The sequence below is a fragment of the Rhinatrema bivittatum genome, chromosome 8, assembly GCF_901001135.1.
Source record: "Rhinatrema bivittatum chromosome 8, aRhiBiv1.1, whole genome shotgun sequence".
Classification (NCBI taxonomy): Eukaryota; Metazoa; Chordata; class Amphibia; order Gymnophiona; family Rhinatrematidae; genus Rhinatrema; species Rhinatrema bivittatum.
Genome location: NC_042622.1, coordinates 179,889,000 through 179,915,196, shown reverse-complemented (window position 1 = coordinate 179,915,196; position 26,197 = coordinate 179,889,000). Strand labels below are relative to the sequence as shown.

Below are 26,197 nucleotides of genomic sequence, written 5' to 3'. Positions count from 1 at the left end.
AGATAAAGGTGAACCGGTAGATGTAGTGTATTTGGATTTTCAGATGGCATTTGACAAAGTTCCTCATGAGAGGCTTCAAGGAAAAGTAAAAAGTCATGGGACAGGTGTTGATGTCCTTTCGTGGATTACAAACTGGCTAAAAGATAGGAAACAGAGGAAAATTGGTTCTTACCTGCTAATTTTCATTCCTGTAGTACCATGGATCAGTCCAGACAGTGGGTTGAGCCTCCTGTCCAGCAGATAGAGACAGAGAAAAACTGAAAGGGTATCCTATATCAGGACAGAGCCCACCCTGCGCCCCTTCAGTATAAACATTATCAAAGCAGACAAAGAACTATTGATAGATAAACCAGAATAAGATCAAGCAAGTAATAAACTTGAACAGTCAAATGGAACCCAGAGGTTCAACAGTTAAGTATTTGCTCTTACATGAAAAACAATATAATGAATACCTCCGGTGCCTTGTAGTTCAGGTAGGAAGAAGCCAATCCAGGATTCTGTGAAAAAGCTTCGAGCGGAAAAATCATGAGCAGACGTAGAAAGGTCGGGAGTCTGGACTGAGCCGTGGTACTACAGGAACGAAAATTAGCAGGTAAGAACCAATTTTCCTTTCCCTGTACGTACCCGGATCAGTCCAGATAGAGGGATGTACCAAAGCTTCCCTAAATAGAGTGGGACTGAGACAGTCTCGCTCGAAGCACTTGCCTACTAAAGGAACCAAACACTGGCGCCTGGACATCAAGGCGGTAATGATGAGCAAAGGTATACAGAGACTTCCAAGTAGCTGCTCTGCAAATTTCTTGAGGAGAGACCAACTGACTCTCTGCCCAAGAGGTAGCCTGTGAACGCAAAGAATGGGCCTTTAAGCCCTCCGGGACTGACCGATCCTGACAGATATACGCCAACGCAATCGCCTCTTTTAGCCAACGAGCAATTGTAGCTTTATAAGCCTTGCAACCCTTATTTGGGCCGCTCCATAAGACAAAGAGATGATCAGAGACTCGAAAATCATTTGTGACCTAAATATTGCAGTAGGACACTCTTTACGTCAAGGCGTCGTAGGTCGCCACCAGAGGTGCTAGCAATGTCCTCAGTGGAAAAAGCAGGGAGTTCCACCGACTGATTGACATGGAAGGAAGACACGACCTTTGGTAAAAAAAAAAAAATGGGACCGTCTTGAGGGAGACACCTGAATCAGAAAAGCGAAGAAAAGGCTCCCTACAAGACACGCCTGAATCTCGGACACCCTCCTTGAGGAACAAACAGAAACAAGAAACACTGTCTTAAGTGTTAGATCCTTAAGCGTAGCTTACCGGAGATGTTCGAAGGGCGCCCCATAAAGGACCCGAAGCACCAAGTTAAGACTCCAGGAAGGACAAGTAGCCCGTAAAGGCGGATTCAAGTGCTTGGCCCCTTTGAGGAATCGAACGACGTCCAGGTGGGCTGCTACCGCGTAACCATCGATAGTACCTAAGAGAGACCCAAGGGCCGAAACCTGCACTCTCAAAGAATTGAAAGACAAACCCTTGGAAAGGCCATTCTGCAGGAAAGAGAGGACCAGAGATACCGAAGCCTTGTGTGCCAGACTCGTCATAGACTTTCTAAAACACTCTCCAGAGCCAGACGTAAGCAAGGGAGGTGGAGGGCTTACGAGCCTGCAGAGTAGATATAACCTCTTCCTTATAGCCCTTCCTCCTCAGACGCTGCCGCTCAAAAGCCAGACCACTAGACAAAAGCGATCCGCCTGATCGAAAAATACTGGACCCTGACGGAGCAGATTTGGGAGGTGCCAGAGACGAAGTGGACCGTCCGTCGCAAAGTTCACCAGATCAGCGAACCATGGCTGCCGAGGCCACTCCGGTGCTACGAGAATGACAGGCCCCCCTGTGAAGATCTATCCTTCTGAGAACCTTTCCCACCAGAGGCCAAGGTGGGAACATGTATAGGAGAATGTCAAGGGGCCAAAGAAGAACCAGGGCATCTACCCCTTCGGAGCAGTGCTCCCTTCTGCAGCTGAAGAATCTGGAAGCCTTTGCGTTGTTCAGAATAGCCATCAGGTCTAAGTGAGGGACTCCCCACCTGCGCACAATCAGGTCCATTGCCCCAGACAGCTCCCACTCTCCGGGGTCTAGACGTTGCCAGCTGAGGAAGTCGGCTTGAACATTCTCCTTCCCCATTATGTGGGAGGCTGCCAGCTGATCCAGGTGACGTTCCGCCCAGGCTAATAGCTTACTGGCTTCCAGGGCCACCGGGCGACTCCTGGTGCCCCCCTACCGATTGATATAGGCTACCATGGTGGCGTTGTCGGAGAGGACCCACACCGCCTTGCGACGGATCAGAGGCAGAAAGACCTTGAGTGCCAGATGGACTGCCCAAGCCTCCAGATGATTGATGTGCCAGCGGGATTGAACTGGGGACCAGCATCCCTGCATAGATTGAGCCTGACACACTGCTCCCCAGCCGGAGAGGCTGGCGTCAGTCGTTACAATGATCCACCGAGGAGTTTCCAGCGGCATCCCTTTCAATAGGTGGGTGGGAGAGAGACACCACTGTATGTCGGCTATGGTAGCATCAGAGAGCGGCAGGGGCAACCGAAACTCCTCAGAGACCGGCTTCCAGCGGCACAGCAAGGCTTTCTGTAATGGACGCATATGCGCAAAAGCCCAAGGAACCAAATCTATAGTTGAAGCCATCGAGCCCAGAACCTGGAGATTGTCCCCACAGCTTGGGACTGAGAGGGATATCAGATGGAACCTGATCCATAAGCTTGAGCGCCCGAACCTCGGGTAACAAAACTTTGCCCACACGGGTGTCGAAGCGGGCTCCCAGGAATTGGGAGGGCTTGAGGCAGCTCTTGGAGAAGTTGACTATCCACCCAAGGGAGGAGAGGACAGACAATACTCGGTTGACTGCCATAATACACAATTCCTCTGACTTTGCCCGAATGAGCCAGTTGTCCAGGTACGGATGGACCAGGACTTCCTCTCACCGGAGGAAGGCTGCCACTACCACCATTACCTTGGTAAAGCTAGCCCGAAAGGAAGTGCCCGAAACGGATAGTGGTTATCTAGAATTTTGAAGCGGAGGAACTTTTGGTGTTCTTGCCGGATCGGGATGTGAAGGTAGGCTTCTGTTAAATCTAGAGAAGCGAGGTATTCGCCCATACAGACTGCCGCTATGACCGCCTTCAGAGTCTCCATGCAGAAGTGGGGGACCTCGAGGGCCCGGTTGACTCTCTTGAGATCCAGGATCGGCCGGAAGGATCCATCCTTTTTGGGAACGACGAAGTAGATGGAATACTGGCTGGATCCCTGCTCCTGTGGGGGAACCGGGACTATGGCGCCGAGCACTAGAAGCCTGTCGAGCGTCTGGCCCACCGTCGGCCGTTTCCGTGGTCCGCAGGGAGAGATTAGGTAGAGGTCCAGGAGATCTCAAGCAAACTCTAAAGCGTAACCTTTTTCGATCACCTCAAGGACCCACGGATCCGAAGTAATCTTGGCCCATTCCTCGAGAAATAGGGACAGCCAACCACCTAAATCTGGAATGGAGGAATGGGCCGGCCGCATCTCATTGAGAGGGCTTGGCGGCGGAACCTTGGTGGGTATTGTCGCGGAAGGGCCGCCGGCCTCAAAAGAACTGGAGCCATGCCTGATCCCTAGTGGAGGTATTCCGCTGGAAATTTCCTTGCGGTTTGGTGAATCTGCGCCGTCCCCTGAAGCGAGAGCACGATGGAAAAAAAGGATCTGGACTGCTTGGGGCGGGTCCTCAGGTAGCTTATGAACCTTGTTGTCAACCAAAGGATTTGATAAGCTGGTCCAGGTCTTCGCCAAAAAGTAACTTACCCTTGAAGGGTAGAGTGCCCAACTGCGACGTAGAAGAGGAGTCTGCAGCCCAATCGCCTGGTTGACACCACAGAGACCATAGCTCTGGCTTGCACCCTGAGGAGATCAGAGAGAGCATCAGCCCCATACGCAATCTCGCCTTCCAGCCTTTCTGCCTGTTCCGTCTCTGAAGACGGGAGGTCCTGGGTGCTGAGTAATTGCTGAACCCACCTGAGGCTTGCCCGCTGCATGAGACTGCTACAGACTATCGCCCTGACTCCAAGAGCCAGAACTTCAAAGATCTTCTTGAGGTGGAGCTCCAGCTTCCGATCCTGCAAATCCTTTAATGCCATGGCCCCTACCACCGGGATGGTGGTACGTTTGGTGACAGCGGACACCGAAGCATATCCAGGCATTGGTCCGGCAGGGGTGGGGAATCTTGTCCATCGCCCTGCCCACCCTTAGACCTGACTCGGGAGATTCCCACTACCATAGCAGGAGCTGCATCAGCATGGGGTGGAATGGAAAGATGCGCGGCGGAGCTCTCAGTCCTGCCTGGACCGGGTCCACAGTGCGAGAAGACGAAGGGGTGGGGGGCTCTTTTGGAGGAACCTCAATTCCCAGTTCATCCAGAACAAAAGGAATGAGCGGTTCAAACTCCTCTCATTGGAACAGCCGCAGAACCAGAGGATCATCCCCATCGACCGGCGGGCCTGGAAGAACCAAATCTGAATCAGGATCCGCATCCGGCGTAGGAGACGGCTGAGGGGGGGGGGGGGGGGGGGGTCAGGGGGATCCGGTACAGTCCTGACCCTAGTAGAGGCCTGTACATTCGGGGTCCTAGGACCCTTGTCTGTGACCACCCTGGCAAGGGTGGGGGGGAGGAATCGCAGGGAGTGGGGGGCAGAAACTGGGCCCGGGGTTAAAAATCGGCTCTGCTGGCTCAGCAGGGCTTGTGTGAGAAGGTAGCTCCGGAGACAAAATGGCCGCCGTTCCCACAGTTTTTTGCCTGGGAGTGCATCTCACAGCCCGACCCCGAGCTGGAGATCTAGTCACTGCCCTGGAGGGACCCTCCCCTCCGGGGAGGCATGCTGAACAGAGCCCGTTGAGGGAGAGCTGCGGGGCAGGCTCCCCACAGGCAAGACAGGCAGGGGAACGCGGCATGAGCTCCGGTGGGGGGGGCAGCTGCTAGAGCAGAGAGAAAAATGGCAGTGCCTAGCTGACCATGAGCCTGAGCGAGGGAATGAACCCTGCTTCACTCCTTCCACAGAAATTGGCCAGAAAACACTGCCGACTGCCTGCAAGTCTGTCTTGTAATCTTTCCTTTTTTTTTTGTTTTTGTTTTTGAAACTTTAATCAAGCAGAGGAAAAAAACACCTCTCTGCTATGGGACCCGAGGTAGGTACCTCAACAGGTTCAGACTAGGCAAAAAAGGGGGAATGACTGGACCACCAGTATCACCCCATGCAGCCAGGCTGGAGGTCACCGGGAAAGTGGGTCCCAGGCTGAATATTCAAGGGGACAAGTCTCCCCTGGGACCCAGTAAGAGCTAGGAGACAACAAGTAAACTTTGCCCTGTTTTTTTTTTGTTTACTTTTAATTGAAATTAACAATACTTGCTTGATCCTGTATCAACCCAGAGGGAAGAAGAGAAGAGAAATCCCCAAGGAGAAGAAAAGGAGATAAATCTAGGGAACTGCAGATTCAAATGTCTGAATCTGCTGGAGACAGAGAAATACTGAAGGGACGCAGGGTGGGCTCTGTCCTGATATAGGATACCCTTTCAGTTTTTCTCTGTCTCCATCTGCTGGACAGGAGGCTCAACCCACTGTCTGGACTGATCCGGGTACGTACAGGAAAAGTAGGATTAAATGGACAATTTTCTAGTGGAGTGCCTCAGGGATCTGTACTGGGACCCGTGCTTTTCAACATATTTATAAATGATCTGGAAAGAAATACGACGAATGAGGTAATCAAATTTGCAGATGATACAAAATTATTCAGAGTAGTTAAATCACAAGCGGATTGTGATAAATTGCAGGAAGACCTTGTGAGACTGGAAAATTGGGCATCCAAATGGCAGATGAAATTTAATGTGAATAAATGCAAGGTGATGTATATAGGGAAAAATAACCCATGCTGTAGTTACACAATGTTAGGTTCCATATTAGGAGCTACCACCCAAAAAAGATCTAGGCGTCATAGTGGATAACACATTGAAATCGTTGGTTCAATGTGCTGCAGCAGTCAAAAAAGCAAATAGAATGTTCTGAATTATTAGAAAGGGAATGGTGAATAAAACGGAAAATGTCATAATGCCTCTGTATCGCTTCCTGGTGAGACCACACCTTGAATACTGTGTACAATTCTGGTTGCCGCATCTCAAAAAAGATATAGTTGCGATGGAGAAGGTACAGAGAAGGGCAACCAGAATGATAAAGGGGAATGGAACAGCTCCCCTATGAGGAAAGACTAAAGAGGTTAGGGCTGTTCAGCTTGGGGAAGAGACGGCTGAGGGGGGATATGATAGAGGTGTTTAAAATCATGAGAGGTCTAGATCGGGTAAATGTGAATCGGTTACTTACTCTTTCGGATAATAGAAAAGACTAGGGGGCATTCCATGAAGTTAGCATGGGGCACATTTAAAACTAATTGGAAAAAGGTCTTTTTCACTCAGCGCACAATTGAACTCTAGAATTTGTTGCCAAGGGATGTGGTTAGTGCAGTTAGTGTAGCTGGGTTTAAAAAAAAGATTGGATAAGTTCTTGGAGGAGACGTCCATTACCTGCTATTAATTAAGTTGACTTAGAAAATAGCCACTGCTATTACTAGCAACAGTAGAATGGGATAGACTTGCCAGGTTCTTATGGCCTGGATTGGCCACTGTTGGAAACAGGATGCTGAGTTTGATGGACCCTTGGTCTGACCCAGTTTGGCATGTTCTTATGTTCTTATGTAAAGCTGGGGTAAGCAACCTCTAAGCTTGTGCAGATCCTCTCCCAGTGGTTGAGTTATCTCTAGGAAAAACTAATTTGGTGAAAGATTAATTATCACAATTCTCAGCATACATGGCAGGAGTAAAAAGAAAAGCAAAAAAACCGTCTGCAAAGTTCTTGAGAGGACGCGCTCGTGGACAGCTCAGCTGGTGGAGTCCAGGAGCACCTCCTCTGCTAAAGAAACAAATTTGTAAAGGAGAAGCTCAATCTTGGATCACAAATGGGGATAATTTCTTCATTCTTTTATTTTTTTTTTTCGTTTCAGTTTACACGAAAGAAAACAGACTTTACTAGCCTGACCAGGCTCTCTCTCTGCAATCTTTTGTGCTATAAGTGGTGGCTTATAAATCGCACACTCCTGGCTGTACTGTAACAGCAAGAGCTGTACATGGCATGGGGAGAGAGCAATGCAGAGTGAAGATTTCTGAGCCAGACAATCTCATGGGTCACCGGGCTCAGGCTTAATTCTTTTTGGCAGGAGCACCGAGCACATGAATAAAATTGTGCAGTGCTGTGTATGCCAATGGCTCTTCAAAAATAAATAAATATCATGAAACTGGGGGCTGCAGGGTTTAGGCAGCATGGAGCCTTCTGCAGTTTTCACTGGCTATGGGAATATCTGAGCGTGAGAGGAATGAAATCACAAGAACATTACACAACAGCTGAAATGAAAACCTGTTTGTGTAAACCAAGTACATAAAGTTCAATCGCAGCCCCTCACGTGAGGATCTTAGCATAAGGGACCTCCTCCCCCCCACCACCACCCCCCAAAAAAGAAAAAGATTTTTTTCGCTAAATGGATGCAAGGCTATTAAATTTAAACAAGGCATTCTGATTAGCGAGCAGGTCACTGTGCAGCCTGGCATCCCCTCTCGGAAGCGAAGGATATATAGAAGTGGCCTGGACCCGCCTGAACTGAAGTACCAGGTGGGAAAGCAATGAGTAACAGAAAATACAAGGACTGTGCGAGGATTCAGAAACCAGGGAGAATGGCCGAGTGCGTTAGGGAACTGCCTGAACTCCCATCTGAAATGCACCCAATCAGGACCCTCCCCCCCTCTTAACAGGGGTCTCTGGCATCAATCCGGGTCAAGAGTAATTGGATATGTAAAAAGTGATTTTGTTCTTCATCACCATATGTGATCGATGCTGGACTTACCTATCAGCTTTCAAATCCTTCCCATCTATCAGGTGCCTTGTATCTGGATACTGGTAAAGCAGCTCATCCTGCAGATCTACCAGGGATCTCAGCAGTGCTTTCAGTGCCTTATAATCTGCCACACATGAGACGGTAGGATCATTATTACACAGACCACACATATATTAATCCAATTTATAGAATGAACTTAATCCAGTTTCTGGAGTCCATGTCCTCACATCTCTGCCCCAGCACACTTTGCACTGCATTTAATGGCACTATCTGTTAGTGCACAGCCCTAATTGTCTGTTCTGCTCTGACAATTCCGGCCAATCAATGTCTCAGACTGGGATGGGAAGAGCAACTTAAGATATACTCTCTTGAAAATAAAGCACACAAAAAATAAATAAGTATAGTCCATGCAGGCAGATTTACATTTTACATGTTTTTAAAGCAGAAGAGACAGTAAATCCTACTCAATTTTGTCCATCCCAGATTCAATGATTCTGCAGCTGTAAACACTTACAATGACACCCCCAGCAAGAGCCAAACACAGACATGACAAAGCATCTGAGACTGCCACTACCAAAATTCTCCACCGGCACTCAAGCCAAGGGAAGGGCTTAAATAATACGATTATACTTGTTTGTAAACCAGTGCCTTTAACGAAAACATCACATTTCATTCCTTAATTCTGCTTTTGGCACGGAAAGAATGCAGTACAGAAGAACCAAGGTTCAAAGACGGAATGAAAGTCACAGTCATTCTTCCTAGAGGCCCTGCCTTCTAATCTAGGAGAATAAAGAGCCCCTATGTGAACCAGAGAAATATCCTGAATTTAATGTCCAGTTTAACTGGGAACCATGAAAAGACCCAGAGTACATCACCCTCTAATACGGTCTCTGCACAGTGGCCCTTGTGAACAACTTTACTTTTTGCGCAAGTCAGTGGGGGGGGGGGGGGGGGGGGGGGGGAGAGAGGAGAGAGCGCCTCCAGCGAGAAGACAGCCTATCAATCCAACAAGAAAGCTCGCAGCCAATATCAGTAAATCAACTTGTGCCTTTCTGTTAATACTCCCTCTTACGTTCTCATCTTATACATCCTTTCACCCAGTCAAAAAGTAGCCCTAGAGTATTTAAGCTCCATGCAAGGAAAGCACGGCCATGCATCAAAGTGTCACAAGACCCACTAGAGATGCAATCTGCCCTACTGTTCTAAACCCACAAAAATCAATTCTGTACAGCAGTACCAAGGGCTACAGAGAAGGCGACTCCACTCTACTTCCACCCCTCCCTCCATCTGGAATCTAAGGGACATGTTCAGACTCTCTTTTGCAAAGATCAGAGAGAGCATCCTTTAGAGCCAGACTGATAAGACAGAGGGTGGTTTAGTGGCTGAAGTCCGGGTCTGGAAAGCAGGAAAGTCACATTCAAGTCCTACTCCAGCCACTAGCTGTGACCTTAGATCAGTGGCTCGCAGCCTCGTCCCTTGGGGCACACCTAGCCAATGAGGTTTTCAGGTTATCCACAATGAATATGCAGGAGATAGAGCTGCATATGAAGGCAGCGGTGCATGCAAATCTCTTGCACCGGTATTCATTGTGGATAGCCTGGAAACTTGACTGGGCTAACAAGGGCACTATTTCCTTGTACTACAGGGTTATCCCCTTAGTCTACAAGCTCTTAGCAGCAGGGACTCATTGTGCCTATATGTAAATTTGCTGTACCTCACCCTTGTTTTGGCTGCCAAAAACATGCAAGAATCAATTCAATTCAGAGAATAGGGTAACTGCTTTCCTGGTACCAGAAGTTATTACAGAATTATTCCTTAACTTGCGGTTTTTTCACACATTTGTTTCAATGAGCACCCTCTAAGCAGGCATTTCAGAAAAGTCACATGGGAAACAAGAGGGGCTCATCTAGTTTCAAGTCAGAAGGGCAAGCAAATGGGAAGCAAAAAAAAAAAACCAAAACACACAACCCCACATATCATATGACACTAATTGACAGCAGATAAAGACCAAAATGGCCCACGCAGTTGAGATGCATCCACCTTGGGGCGATGTACATATAAATTCCCATATGCAACCCAACACCAACTCCCCCCCCCCCCCTAACTCCATATCCTTTATACCACTTCGTAACCCTTTTCACACCACTGCCCTCCAAATCATACCCACAATATGCCACAGTGATCGTCTCCACCACCTGGGCTATTGGGCCACTTCAGGCCTGGTCATCTACAACTTTGCTTCTCACAATACCAATATTTAAGGCAATGCCCAGGCCCCCCTTTCATCTCTTATCAATTTTTGTAACAATCCTCACAATTATTGGTAGATATTACATATTTATCTATCCGTATCTCCTCTGGCCAGCCTGTACTCACTGAAGCTTGCATTTCAACCATGCAGACCACCAAAGCCTTCTTGGAAGCCCAATGCTGTTGAACCACAGATTTGAAGCAACGAACAAACTGCCCAGGAACAGCTGGGGAAGAAGAGGATGGTGGTCTCCCAGGGGGGGGGGGGTTTCCCCTGTTTATTATGAGATGCAGCCTCCAAAGAGGAATTCTAAAATAAGTAACAGCATTCCAAGGCGCTGGGGCATCCGATTAGCAAACCTGAAAAAAAATCGATGTTACTTCGCTCCTCCACCATGCCGTCAGCCACCAGACAAACATAAGCAGGAAAATAAAGAATATTTTATCTCACATTGCGCGCACACAAAAAAAAAAAAAAAAAAAAAAGCAGCAGCAGAGGAAAAATCTTTGGTCTCAATTTCCATCTGAATAAGGGGGGGTGGATAGATTAAGCAGGTTACTTCTCCCCCACCCCCATTCCTTCCAGCTCAGTTGGAATTGGTCTCTAGTGTTTCTCCATTTGGAACCCTCCTTCTCCAACCCATCCACTGCCAGGGGCCAGAGACCCCCGGGGGCTTACTCCAGCTGCAAACCTCCCATGCGCTCCACTTAGGCCTGACAGATAAACGCGCTTTCAAAAATATGCATCTGATGTTAAAACATATTCCTGTACTTGGAAGTACCTCCCCAAATGGCCACAAGATGACTCACGCTTGATAGAATGCCGGTCGTGCAGGCAAAAAAAAAAAGATTTCTTTCCAGAGCCCGAGCAAAAAAAAAAAAATCATAGGTCAAAGTGACACACATTGGATCTCGCCCAAGAACAATACTTTCATTCAAATCCACAAGCCTGCCACTTGCCCTAGCCATCCCCAGCAATTAATCCCCCAAGAAACGCATCTGATTAAATCTTTTCAAGCAAATCCTTTGCTTTGCTTTTGTTAGTTCACTTCTTGTCAACATCCATTAAAATATGCCTTTAATTCTCCCACAATTTAAAAAAAAAAAAAAAAACCCCACAGATTCCAGTGTCTTCAACTTTAATCAACTGTATGGTCGGCATTTTTCATTTCATAATAATGTGCTACTTGGAATTCAAAAGGCAGGCTCAACATCAATCATTCGACAAGAATTTTTCCACTGCAATAAATATGCAAATGAGGAAAGCCAGTCAGTCGTATTTCAGGCCCGACTTGCTAGTGTTTTAAAAAAGACACAAATATATTAATTGCCGGTGGCCAGAGGAATCCTATTACTTTGGGCATTGATTACAAAGCTGTGTGAGTGATTATTGTGTAACTTGCGGGCTACCCAGGCATGAGGAAAAATTATTAAAGCAAGGCTGAGATTATCAACGTGGAATAACAATAAGCCTTAACATTTAGGCCCCAAGTTCTCCCACAAAGGATTCCAAGAGAACGGCCTAGGTGTCATTATTCCAAGGCTGGTCGACGCGGCTGTGACAGCGGGCGCTTTATCCCCAGAGCAGATCCGAAACAGCAAACCCAACTCAGGAGAGCAGAAAGATTTCCGGACAGGATAAATTTAGACAGCCACTATAATTCTTCTCTCCATATTCCAGCTCAAAAGGATCCCTTCTGAAATTATCTAGGACACACAGAGCCACGTGATTGGCAGGGAGAAGAGCATGTAGGAAAGGGATCAACACTAGGCTCTTTCATAAACAGCCAATAAGCTTTAGGTTTTCTTTGTTATTTTATAAAAAAAAGATATTATTGTACAATTAAGCAACAATTCTTGGGTCTCATTTATAAGGCTTTTGCCTTCCACCATAGTTTGGCATCTTAATCCAGCTAAGTAGAGGATCAGGGACAATTATCTGATCAATCCAAAATGAATTAAGTCAGCCTGCTCCTCGCTGCCTAAAATACACAAGGCCATATTGGAAAGGATTCTTGGGTATTTGTTATGTGGACAACTCACTGTGCCACACAAGCCTCCTTAGACTCCAAAATCTCAAGCCAGTAAGCTCTTCTGAGAAGTGACAATGTGGTCATGTGAATTATTCTTGTACTGAGCTGTGTACACCTACAGTGCTACTTAAACAGTAAATACCACCTATAAATTTACCTGGATTACAAGAATGAATGTAAACATGGTTTGCTTGATTAAAGAAAAAAAAAAAATGTACAAAATGAGCAGACCAGGAATAAACCCCAGCAATCTCTCTCAGGGATCAGGTGTGCCGCTGAGCCTGAACTGAGATATGTATGCAAACAGGAAGTCGAGAAGAGGAGTACGGTGTGTGTGTGTGTGTAGCCATGCGGTGGAGCGTGAGAACAGTGTGGCTGTAGCAGCACATGCACCATGGTGCAGCTCCTTTGCAATTCATTATTTCCAGAATCCCAAATTTGGATCAGCCGTCTCAGACCAAAGTCAGAAGTAAAAGCCAAGATGCTGGGAATTAACCTCTATGAAGGCCCAAAACCCTGACGCATGCAACTTCATGCCACGGTTGGGGGCCAGACAGAAACCCTCTGCATATCCCTCAGCAAACATGGCTTGTTCAGTTTAAACAAGTACCCAGCACTGGGAAAGATATCCCAGCTCGTGTAAAAAGAAAATAATAAAAAACAGGGGGCTGTAGATGTTTCCTCCAAGACAGAATGTGTTACAGCAGTGCGACTCCAAGGCTGCATTCGCCCACCCCCTCCCTACTACTAGTGATATTCATCCTGCGAATTAAAAAAGGAAGCAGCTTGCTTTTACCCAATGCTAAAAAGCTTCTTACAGACTGCTCTTCAAGGGAATTGCAAGAGAGGACACAAACAAAGCAAAGAAATTAATCAAACCCCCTTAAAGTGAGGTGTTTTATAAAGAGGTTTAAAAATATTTGAGACTTCTAAGTGTTTTTTCAATAAACTGTACAAAGGGCATCTCCCCTCACTGTGCAGTGGAATGGTCTAACTGGCATTTCCTATTGTACAAAGGGCATCTCCCCTCACTGTGCAGTGGAATGGTCTAACTGGCATTTCCTATTGTACAAAGGGCATCTCCCCTCACTGTGCAGTGGAATGGTCTAACTGACATTTCCTATTGTACAAAGGGCATCTCCCCTCACTGTGCAGTGGAATGGTCTAACTGGCATTTCCTACTGTACAAAGGGCATCTCCCCTCACTGTGCAGTGGAATGGTCTAACTGGCATTTCCTATTGTACAAAGGGCATCTCCCCTCATTGTGCAGTGGAATGGTCTAACTGACATTTCCTATTGTACAAAGGGCATCTCCCCTCATTGTGCAGTGGAATGGTCTAACTGGCATTTCCTATTGTACAAAGGGCATCTCCCCTCATTGTGCAGTGGAATGGTCTAACTGACATTTCCTATTGTACAAAGGGCATCTCCCCTCACTGTGCAGTGGAATGGTCTACCTGGCATTTCCTATTGTACAAAGGGCATCTCCCCTCACTGTGCAGTGGAATGGTCTAACTGGCATTTCCTATTGTACAAAGGGCATCTCCCCTCACTGTGCAGTGGAATGGTCTAACTGGCATTTCCTATTGTACAAAGGGCATCTCCCCTCACTGTGCAGTGGAATGGTCTAACTGGCATTTCCTATTGTACAAAGGGCATCTCCCCTCATTGTGCAGTGGAATGGTCTAACTGACATTTCCTATTGTACAAAGGGCATCTCCCCTCACTGTGCAGTGGAATGGTCTAACTGGCATTTCCTATTGTACAAAGGGCATCTCCCCTCACTGTGCAGTGGAATGGTCTAACTGGCATTTCCTATTGTACAAAGGGCATCTCCCCTCACTGTGCAGTGGAATGGTCTAACTGACATTTCCTATTGTACAAAGGGCATCTCCCCTCACTGTGCAGTGGAATGGTCTAACTGGCATTTCCTAGGCAGTGCAACAAAGCAGAAAGTAAAGTTGGGGGGAGGGGGCGAGGGGGCTGTCTGTGAGCCCAGCGATCTGATTGGCTCGCTGCACAATGGGGCTTGATAAACTGCACAAGATGGGTTATCGCAAGGTATTGCCACCATATTATAAAGGGAGGAATACCTGGCTTGTTCCATGTTATCAGAAAACTAGGGCAGACAAGATCTCAAGTTAAACAACTCAATTCAATTGGTTGTCTAAATCCTAAACTCTCCAAACTTAAAACTGCAAGAAAAGCACAGTGGACAGGTACCTTGAGGAATGCCCCATTCCCAAGGTCGCTTCCTAGGAGGAGTTCTGATTCTTTTTGCAGTCCTCTCACCCGAACTTCATAGAACCACCCTCTTAACCCATAAGAGGCCTCCCTGAGGGGATACAAATGCATGGCCAAGCAACTGACTGTAAAGCACCAGCAAGCTCTCCCTAACAAAAAGAGTTTCCAGGTCCTCAGCTCAGAAGGGGTGGGTAGGTTTAAAAAAAATAAGTTACCACTTCTACTTGTTTTTAGGAGAGCAATTACCTCCTACTCTCTTATTCTTGAAGTGTTTAAAAAAAATAATGGCTCTTCCACATGTGTGTGTGGGGGGGGGGGGGGGGGGGGGGCCAGCAGGACCGGAAACAAAATCTATAATCACCCTTTCCTGCCCCAGATCCAGACACATTCTAAAGCTGGAAATTAAATTAAATTACCACTCTATATGCTGGCTAAAGCATATTTCTACATTCTAGATTGTAATTAGAATATATATTTTTTAAAAATGACTCTCTTTTCTTAATTTAGGTTAACAGGCTAGAATACCATGGGGGACAACTGTCTTCTACTTTATAGACAACTGTTTCAACTGAGCAAAAATAGCTTCCATTAGTATGCACTGTGGCTTTAAGAGTTGTTTAAAATGCTTGAAATTAAACAGAAAAGAAAAAAAAAAAAAACACACATAGGAAAGAAAAATAAGAAAGCTTAACCGAAGCAATACTGCCTCTTTAACAGCAACTCATCCCATATAAATTATGGCCATAAACTTTTCCTACAGCGCAGCCTAATTAATTCTTGTTCTATACACAAAGGGAAATGCTGGGTGACAAATGGGTGCTAGGCTTGAAAGCTGCCAGCTCTGCAAAACACTTTCTGCCTCCATTTATAAGCAATTTTGCAGTAAATCACTGAGGCGAACGTCGAGCCTAAAACTGGCCGAGCCATGTAGCACTCACTTAGTGCACCAAAGGAAAGGCCGCTTAAAGGTGCATCTCATTTTCCCCATCAAAAAAATAAAAAACAAAAACAAAAAAAAATCGAAGGCAACACATGGCACACAGCACCTTTGTCTTCTGGAGCTGTGTGCATGGTGGAGGTGCATTCATGCCTAGAGAGAGAGGGAAAACGGCTGCTGATACAGTAACAGCCCATCAGTGGTGCCTTTGAGACAAGTATCCCTCCAGTCCTGGGGTCAGGCAAGGGGAGGGAGCGGTCTGGCTGCTTGAACTTGACTGTGCAGGGTTGAGCAGAAAGCACTGAAGGTACTAGAGAGCAAAACTCATTTTTAGCACACGACTACTGCAGAGTGACACAAGAATCCAAAGAGTGGGATGTGTTATTTCAGTAGTGGATATCATCAGCTGGTAGCCCCGGACGGCAAATATCCTTGTCTCATGACTGAAAAAACCCCACTCAGAGCTTCAGTTCATTCTGGCTGTACAGGAATGCCACCTGTGATTTTACCCTGATGGCAGGTGATGCTTTGAAGAAATCCTAAGCTCTGAAATGAATTGTTCTTCCTCATTTTCTCCATCCACCACTTAATAGCATCAGAAAGGGAGGCTACACAAAGCCTGTGTAGATCCAATATTGATAGAAGAGAATAAGAGCACCAAATTAAGCGCTGGAGCTGGAAGCACAGCTAATCAGAGTAACTTTAAGCCTGCCAAGTTATGCAAAAAATAAATAGTCAAAATGTACAAGTTTCTTTTTAACTGTAACTGAACCCCTAACCTGAACCACCCTGGATTCACAGTTCCCGTTAACACTCTATACTTTGCTAATGTAAAATATCAAAATGTCAACCATTGTTCCTGTTAAAGGTCTCCAGGAATACTGGATTTCTGACCCATACTGAACACTGTGCTTGCTGTCATCTGTAATACATCCTGTTAAATACAAGTATGATCTGCACACAAAGAATAGGATGCTACCACTGCTATTTGGTTTTCTCGACTTCAAACAACATAGGCTCATGTGAATCCTCACAGGGTGAGTGAACTGGGACCCCCAGTGTCACCTTGAATGGCGGCAAGGCTCTGGGAGCTGCAAAAGGATTCCCGACCAACAGCTCTCCTGCCTCGAATACCAGGGGGGACGGTCCCACCAGGACCTCACTACCCCCTTGGGAGGCTAACTGAAGAAGTTATCTTTCCCGGTTTTTTTTTTTCCCTTAAATCTTAGACTGCAGGATTCTGCAACTCTACCATCTGGTGGAGGCAGAGAAATACTGGCAGACTGCAGGTGGCACCTCGGGTTAAGTGGCAGAGTCAGTCAAAATGTCTCTGTCTCCATCTGCTGGATGGGAGACAAAACCCAGCTGTCTGGACTGATCCGGGTACGTACAGGGAAAGGATGCTACCACTGCTATTTGGTTTTCTCGATCTCTTCATTTAAAGCTGCAGACCACAAGTTAACTAGGCAAAGTGTCCAGAACTATCACAAAATTGGTCACTCTAAACTTTTTTTTTCTATTAGCGAAAGGTTTTGTTTTCACAAGCTGTTTGTTCCCTTTCCCATGCCATTATTGTCAGGGTGAAGTTCATGCTAAAGCTCTGCAAGTTAAAAGGCCGAATTTTAAAAGCCTGGCATGCGTCAAAACGGGCAGATACATGCATGGATGAGACGGGCGTGCACCGCGGGGATTTTAAAACGCCCACAGCCTCGCACGTATCTGCCCATACGCGCAGAAGAAAGGGTTTGTGAAAATGGGGCGGGCATGGAAAGCGCCATTAGGCACTGCTCCCGCTAAAGCACGCACCGGGAGCCGACCAGCCCTCGCAAGTTGCTGCTGCACCAGAAAGCAGGTAAGTTTCAAAACAAAAAAAAAAAAATGTAGGGTAGTTAGCTGGGTTAGGAAGTTCCCTCCCAGTCCGCTCTTTATACTCATGTTATAAAATCGCTGGGTCTTAGAATTTACCTTTAAACTGTTTCAGAGGTATCAGACAGCAGCAGTTTTTGGAAGTCTAAAATGCATAAGAATGCCAATGTGGAATGAACCCTCGAAAATCTGAAAAATCAATACTGTTTCGGACTATCCCAGTAATCTTCAGCTGCTGTCTGCACACACTTGGTCCATTATGTATTTCAGATAGACCTACTGACTAGAAGTAGAGTGTGCACATGCCAGGGTCCAGGGGAACTGTGGTCTATGGCTGGGCTCAGGAAGGTTATAAAAATACGGTAAATATCCCAGGTAGTTGTGAATGAAGGCTAATCGTGCTGTAGCCTAGTGAAGAATGTTAGGTCTTATCTTGTATGTATCTATAATACATACAACAAAAGTATAACAACATTTGCTTTGAGAATGTTTTTATGGAAAAACAGAATACAAATGTAAGTAAATAAAAAATAAAGGCCAGTTGCAAGTGAATAGCTGAAAAAGGAGAAGGAAACTGCTGAGCCAAATTAAAAAAAAAAAATGCAACCTCATCAAGCCTGGTAGCCATTCAAAGCTCAGGGACCTCATAACATGAACATTCAAGCAAGAGGAACATTTTGCTTTTGAATACAGTTTTGCTACCCACCATCAGCTACCGTTAGGAGTTGTCTATATGTAATGAACAAAAATGCATGCATAATGTGTAGGACAATAATGGGGCCCTGCACCAAAATGTGTTAAACACTACACACGCCCAAGTACAAGAGAACAGTTAAGAGAGAAGATTCTACAGGAAGGTTCTTACTGTTTTTCAATGCGATGGAAAGCTCAGTCCCACCTTTCCGTTTAAAAGCTGGGAGAACATCTGGCTGTGGCAGCTGATTAGCTGTAAGCAGAGCTTTCTGCATTTTTATCCGTCCTTCCAAAAGCTGGTCCCATAGTGCTTTACCAGAAAGAAATAAAACACACAATTAGACTTTCTGGATTACTGTCAGGGAAGTGTATGTCATGGGACCAACCAAACCACTAATTTTGGCAATTCTTTCATCATCTGTCTTCTATTTTTGGCTTCTACAAGGATGTTTACAACATTTCATGATTTCTCTGCCCATAGTTTCCCATTGGTCTCTAGTGATTTTATAACCTTTACACTGAGGAAACAATTAGGCATCTGCTGATAGTAAGATCATCTTTAATCTTCAGGTTGCTCTGTTACCTATACCAATCAGGGACTGGCAAGTGTTCACTAGGGCATCCAAAATCAATGTACTGGCACTTGAGAACAGCAACAAACTAAAAATAACTCAAGTCTTAAAGGAGTCTGGCACAGCCACCCTGGCAATTCTAAATATTTTGTACTTTATGGCACCTGAATATTACAATTCCCTGCCACAATTCAAAAATCTATTTTTTTTTTTTAAAGATGTTCTGAAAGGCATCTGAAGATGGTCAAAAAATAAATACCACACAATAAAGACAAACTGGTCAAGTTTTTCTGTACTCTACCCTAACATTTTTACAGTAAGGGTATTTTATTTTGTACATTCCAGAGCAGGTCTTGGAAACCACAATGTGGCGTGCAGCACACCAGCAACATTACAACCTTCTCCCCCTAGTGCTTGTATGTATAAATGCTGGGAAAGCTTTTTAGTTTAAAAAAAAAAAGACACTCACTGTGTTTTGAATAAATATAAAGAAGCCAGAATCTAAAATTTTCACTAACACTATACCAAGCCTTTTTGTCTTCAGTACAAGGCAAAGTTAACTACAATAGTTATTTCAACAACTATAGTTCCCATTGAATTTGTACATATTACGGTGTCTAGGAATGATTCCCTTTAAAAGTGCATATACAAACCTATTTGGTTTTTGACAGCTTGTCCTTTTTCAGTTTCCACAGTGACATTTTCTTCAGAAAAAGTCCTGAGCTCTCCATCATCTGCATGTTTCTGCTCCTCAGTCACATCTTCCTCACTTTCTTGCTCATCTATGGATTCTCCTTCATCAGACTCTTCTTCTATGCTGTCATCTACATCCTCCTCCTCATTGCCTTCAGCATCATCCAAGGCCCCTTGTATAGTCTCTTCCTCCACCTCAGTTTGTTCATCTAAGAAAAAATTGAACTGCCTTAGATATTGGAATCATCAAAAAGATTTCTGTATGATGCTAGCGATATGGCACATGAGATCTGGATTCAGATCCTTAGGAAAAAAGGTGGGTGGGACACCTATGTAGTTTGTGCATATAGCTCATGGCAACAGTTCTGTAGTCTGGGAAGATGCTTTCACCTCAGCCATCTCATCAAAAGGGCTCCACTGTGGCTAAAGGTAATAAAGTAACAGCTACTATAGATCACTACATGGAAGGGTAAAAGGGAACAAAAGTCTTTTAATGTATCTCAGAAGGCTAGAGGATTTTCACCAAGGAGATGTGCCCCATTACATGCATCTCACCTGATTCTTCCAACGGTAATGGTTCTCCAGATGCCTCTCTCAAGGCTTTTCGTGTTGTGACACTACCAGAGTACCGCCTATCACTGTCAGAAAGATAGGCAGCGGCACATTTCCGTATACTGCCAACCTGCAGGGCATCATCACCACTTCCACCTTCATCAAACTTATCAATAATCTTGGCAAGGGTTTCTGCAAAAGAAATGTCATTCACATGTGCAAGCAACAGAGTTAAAATTAATACACTGAGAGGAGGGACAGATACCCCCCTCCACCCCTACCTAAAATGCCTACATTTAAAAAAAATGTTTTATTTATTTTGGAGCGTGGGGAATGTTACTTTATATTATATTCACATTTCAACAAATCTTGATATTTGTTTTATTTTTTTAGCTCAGCCTTTTCAATAGTAGCTCAAGCCGAGTTAAATTTGGGTACTGTAAATATGTCCCTGTCCCCAGAGGGCTTACAAATTTGTATCAGAGGAAATGGGGAGTGAAGGAACTTGCACAAGGAGCAGCTGTGGGATTTAACCCCCAGCTTCCCTAGTTCTCAGCCCTCTACTCTAACCATTAGGCTACTTCTAGTGCAAGGGCTGCCCAGGAGAGGTGTGAGGGAGCCATAAGGGGGCCTTAGGACACCACCACCTCCCCAAATACCAAGTTTGCTTGCGATTGTCTTCGTAATTGATGGGCGGGATTGGCAAATGATTCGTTTGTGGTGCTATAGGGGGAAGGTGGGGTGGAATGTGAGGGGGAGGATAAAAGAATAAACTACAGACCTTTTAACCTCTGTACGAATGCACAGAAAACGAGTCCCCGTCCCCCCCCCCGGCTGCCTCAAAGCCATGTGCGGACCTTCCTCCTCCCCCTCCATGCCTCGTCCCCCGCCCAGCCCTCCCGCCAGACACACGCACCGTCGCCAGACTCGTTCTCGGGGTCCCCGCAGGCCGGCAACGGATTCAGCAAACCCTCCAGTTGATGCCGCAGGGAAGCCGCCATGCTGCCTGGCCGGCACAGAGCGCTTACACGATGACGCGACAAGGTCAGGCTGCGTCACGTCCGGGTCACCGGGACTTTGGAGTACAGGCGCTGGAGCGGGGGCAGGGATAGAGCATGCGCAGTGGCTTCTTAGCCCAAGGAACTCGTGTACCTGTGTAGCAATGTCCCGCAGCCAGTTGTGAAACAAGCAGATGTGGGAATGATGCCAACTTTCTTTCTTTGGTACAGAGAAATAAAGTTAAAAAAAAAAGTTACGTGATGCCTTTTTATTGGGCTAACTCAACAGGAACAGTGCAATTTAAAAAATGGTTACATGTCTGTCTGGTCCTCCGGGTAGGGCGGGGTAGGGCGGGGGGCGAGTAGGGTAGGGAGGGGGTTGAATAGGGTAGGTATAGTGATTGTGTGTGGTCTGACCGTGGAATGATTCTGGTAGGTGTGGATGGGTTGTTGGTTACTGGGGCGGTGGAATATAGCGGGGGTGGATAATGAAGGGGTGGGGGTAGGTTATTCTCTTACAAAAAAAAAAAATAATTAATGAGGGTACATGTTGCCACGAATTCTAATGCTATGTGCTTACCGATTCATATGGCACGATCCACGTTCGTGTATTTTTTTTTATTGTATTCATGTACTGTTTATTGATGGACGCTGTTCCTTTGTTATTAATAAAAATTATTTTGACAAAAAAAGGAATAGTGCAATTTAAAAGGGGAAGGGATGGAGAAAGATGACTGCACTGAGGGGCGGACATAGCAAGATTATGACTGGTAGACTACAACAACTTTTTGTTCACCTCTGTTTCTGTGTATTCAAATTATCTAACAGGACAACTACACACATTCGGAACAGAAATTTGTACTTGGCCATGTTAAAGCTTATGTGAATATCTGTTTAACAAATGCATCATTAAACATTATCAATGGTTTTTCCCTTTAAAGAAATTGAGTCAGCTTTAAAAATGGTCAATGTCAGCCAATAGCTGGGCAGCTTTGAAAAGGCTTGATGACATCACAATGTGCTGACCTCCCTGAGATTTCAATTGAATTGACCCAAACAAGCCTGTTTCCCTAGATGAAGTAAAAAGAAGAGATTCTAAGTGTCAGGAATATTAAGGGCACATGAAAAGTATGAATTGGGGAGTCAATGGAAGCTCTTTAACATATGACAAAATTAGAAGGAAACTGGATGAACAGTTCAAAGGTTATTTGGGGGATACAGACACACAAAAATGATGACTCTATAAGGCTAGAATTCTTACATGAGAGTAATTAAAAAATATAGGTGTATAGATATGGAAACCTTCCCTTTTTTTTAAGAGTCAGAATAGCATAAAACCTTCTTTCCAGCATTCAAAAAAATTACAAACTTGTATGGAAGTCAATTACCACATCCAAGTTATTTTAGAAGGGTTTTAAACTGTTTTGGAAGTAAAATGAAAAATCCAAATGGAAGTTTACCAAAAGGTTTTCTATGGTGGAGCTCTGATTTACAGTGAAATTTTACAGAACATAAACTAGCAAATATTTCTTAGTCTCCTTAAAGTAGTGGTTCCCAAAATCATTTTCTCCAGGACTTCGAACGGATCTGGATTTCAAGTTCCCAGGGAGAGTGATTGTAACAAAATATGCAAATTAAACCAGTTCTTATAACAAACATGCCAAAATGTTTCATGAATAATTATTGTGAATATCCTGAAAACCAGAGCTATTAAGTGTTGGAAGCCACAGTATTAAAGCATGTTAGTGGAACACAAATCCTGTTATAGTGATTAACTTCTAGTCAACACAAGCTTTTTGTATGGAAATACAAGTGATGTTCATTTCTTTTACAGTTTAATTCTAAATGCATAAAATTATTATTTCACAACTGCATTATAACAAAATAGATGTAGAGTATGTAAGCTAGGCATCTGACCAGTTGTGGTGCAAAGCATCCAGAAGAAAGCTCAGAACTGCAAAAGGAAATAACTCTTTATTTACATAGTAACTGTAAATGGTGGTAGAAGACCAAATTTGCCCATGCAATCTGCTTAGTTTCTTCTTTTAGGGCTATGCAGCACTACCTTTCATTGTATTCATTGCTACTGAATACAAATGCTACACTGTGCTTCACTTTTTGTTAGTTTTTTTGTAGCACTATAATTTGGCCAGGAATATTTTAACTTGGACAACTTTCATGTCAGCCAAGATGAAATTTCTGTTAATTAGATGTAACAGACCCTATTTCCACTCTGTGCATACAACCAAAATAAATGCATTGGATGATACAGGAAAATAGATAACCCACATTGACAGTTTGTGCATTCAACCGTAATGTTCATAAGCCTGAAATGCATGGAAGAGGAGCTGAATACAATTCTCTTTTTGAAATGTAGCTCGGTTTCATTGCTTTTCTGTTAATCTGCTGAAGCTGGAATTCTATTTGCATGATAATGTTGATGTGGTGTGCACAAGAGATGGCTGTGTGGTCCCCGTTTCTACTCACAGACTTTCCTTACATAAATTGGCCTTGATTCTGAAAAATTTAGGGGTATGCAAAATTTAGAGGTATACAAAAAAGCCCTCCATACACACACACACACACACACAAACCCTACCTACAGGAATAAATCTCCCCACATTGGAGTCACATATCCTCCAACTGAACCCAATATCTCTTATTTTTTTATTTATTTAGGTTTGTTTTTTTTAAATTATATATCACTTATCTGCCATTCTGGGCAATTTACAATAAAACAAGCATAACATATATTCAATCAAATAACTTAAATTTAGAATGAAATTGAAAACATACTTAAAACCATATAATACAAACAATATTCTACTTCACCTAATAACCCTTCAATGCCAATCAGCAAAGTACCTACATAAAATTCAGCATGAGAAAAAAATGGCAGGTCATATCTCTCCAAAGAGAGTCATGTGGGGCTGGAAATTCTCAGAAAAGGACCATGCTATTTAAGTAGATGATAATAGATATGGTCTCCATTTTTATATTGATCTTCTGATTCATAATAAACTTTTTCCCATTATCAATGATCACTGATTAAAATTAAACTTACAAAGAAGGATGGGAAGTTAATTTAAATAAATGCAAAATGCAGCTTTTACCATATTTTCACTTGCATAGATCATTACCTGGGATGAATAATACCATTTGTCATGTATAGAGTTATATTACAATTAGGCCACGATTCCTGATGGATCAGGGTGTTGTTCACTGGCAGTTAATGCCCTGTCTGGAGGAACTGGAGGCTTTCAGTGAAGCAATTCGCACAGGGCATTGGCTGACATTTAGTAACATGTTCAGAAAGGATTATTGTTATGCTATGATAAAATATTTGTTTTAGACCAGTGTTTGGGGTTTTTTCCTCATTATATTATATTTTCGAAAAAGAAGCAGTGGATTCACAACCCCTGTTCCAGCCCCCTGGAGTACATAGAATTTATGTAGTTATTTAGTTCCCTATCAAGAATCGAACTGAGAATCCTATTTTAATTTATAATATTGGATGTAAAGGCACTAGAGAAGCCCGATCCGGCACAGAATGGCTAGGACGTTATTCGTTATTCTCTAGAAGATAACTATATTCTCTGTTCCATTAGGGTTTCCTGCTTCATATGTTCAAAATGGGTGAAATCCTGTGATTTGCCCGTGGCCAAATCAGAACTCATTGTCCTCTACTGATTAATCTTGAAAAATATCGTATGATTTTTTTGGAAAACAAAACCAAAAGACGAAGTCTTTGTGAGATGTGTGTGTAATCCGCTCACTCAGGTGCTGTTGGGGGAGGGGAGTGCTGCGTGCTGATCCCCAAACAGCGGGAGCTGGGCTGAGAGGGCGGAAGGAGCAGTGACTGCCAGGGAATGACCTCTCTCTCCTTTTGGACTCACTGCTGCCTATTGTCTCCCACAGAGGGCAGAGGTACATCATTAATTACCACTTGCTCCAGCCTAGATAGGATGCAAGAAAGGACAAGCCCCTTCCAGCCTGGGTTCTGCCCTAAGACCGTCAGCTAAAACCTTAAAAATAAATAAATAAATATCTTAAACGCGCAGTGAATCCAGAGGCTGGAATAGATTTCAGACTACTTGATCAGCACTCGTTGCTTTTTATTTATTTATTTATTTATGACTTCATGGGTACCTACTGCCTGCACCATGCACGATTTTGGACTTGGTGGAAGAAAAAAGTGGATTACTGGGATAATAAGGGGCTGTCTTTGTAGGTGTGCTTTAGGTGCAACATTTCCAGGATTTGCACTTGGTCTGCACTGCCCGCCTGTACATTGCTGGGTCTGCAGTGGTGCCAATGCTTCTGTCTGAGCATTAGGCACTACCACCCTAGCGTGCCCTGTTTAATGAGATAATTTTTACCATAGGCTAAAGAAATCAATAGTAAAATAAGAATAATAATGCTGAATAAGAAAGGCAAAGGCACGGGGCAAATGCATGTATTTATAGGTATAATCACCTGATTTCTGGTGCATTGGATCGCGAGTACTCGGCAGCTACACAGCACGGCCGGCACAGACGATGCAGTCAACTACCACGATTTGTGTAATATTCTTAAGCGGTAGTAAAGTATGCTGTACTATGTTTACCATTTACTTGACTATAGAACAGATAACATTTTTTGTTTGTTTTTGAAGACAGCATAGATCTTTACAAATAGAATAAAATAAAATGAAAACTGCAAATAAATAAATAATGAGACTGGCATTGCTACGACCAGAACATTTTCTCGCGGCTGAAAGCAAAGGAGCAAATCAAGATTTCAGCAGGTTATCAACTGAAATGTTAACAATCCCACAGCTATGCAACAAGATATTATAGAAATGTTTCAACTGGATAACATCTGGATTTTCCTATCAAGATAGAGTACCTTGAACATTTTGTTATTTTAATTTCATATAGCTCTTTTACGATATAATTCAAGAATGGCCTTCTATGAGAAAAATATTTCATGCTGCTCATAACGACCTTTACAATACATTAAAATACTTTTGAGCTGGATATCAGATAGTAACCCTTGTGAATAAAAATAAAAATTCACAAAACAACTATTGAATGGGCTGCACTAAAGCTTCCAACCGGAGAATGCAAAAAAAAAAAACAAAAAAAAAAAAAACAACAACCCAAACTTCAGGAAAGATAGATATTGTGGGTATATTATGTTTTATTTATAAAGCAAAATCGCAAAAGAGTGACATGGGAATAAGATGTCTGAATTAATGCAATTTTAGGAATATTAAAAATGTGCATTCTGTTCTTTGTTTCCCAGCATTTCTGAGGCTAACAGGGCCCTACCGAGTTTTGCTTGGTTGTCAGAATATACTTACAGCGAAAATCCACATAATGTTATATATTATTATTTTTTTACAATGAT

At 44.1% G+C, this 26,197-nt stretch overlaps 1 protein-coding gene across 2 annotated transcripts in view; it reads right to left on the bottom strand.

The window, feature by feature from the left end:
- The window catches only part of AATF (apoptosis antagonizing transcription factor), a 96,021-nt gene extending 75,149 nt beyond the window's left edge, over positions 1 to 20,872 (bottom strand). Inside the window, exons 1-5 of one of the 2 annotated variants that reach the window (XM_029611712.1) lie at positions 20,725 to 20,872; positions 19,812 to 20,000; positions 19,217 to 19,465; positions 18,164 to 18,301; positions 7,977 to 8,091 (exon numbers count right to left, since the gene is read on the bottom strand). In XM_029611712.1, coding sequence (XP_029467572.1) covers positions 7,977 to 8,091; positions 18,164 to 18,301; positions 19,217 to 19,465; positions 19,812 to 20,000; positions 20,725 to 20,809 — 776 coding nt within the window. In that variant the 5' untranslated portion in view covers positions 20,810 to 20,872. The remainder of the gene's footprint in view (positions 1 to 7,976; positions 8,092 to 18,163; positions 18,302 to 19,216; positions 19,466 to 19,811; positions 20,001 to 20,724) is intronic. The other variant, XM_029611713.1, reaches the window with a different exon arrangement.
- Between the last annotated feature and the right edge of the window lie 5,325 nt (positions 20,873 to 26,197).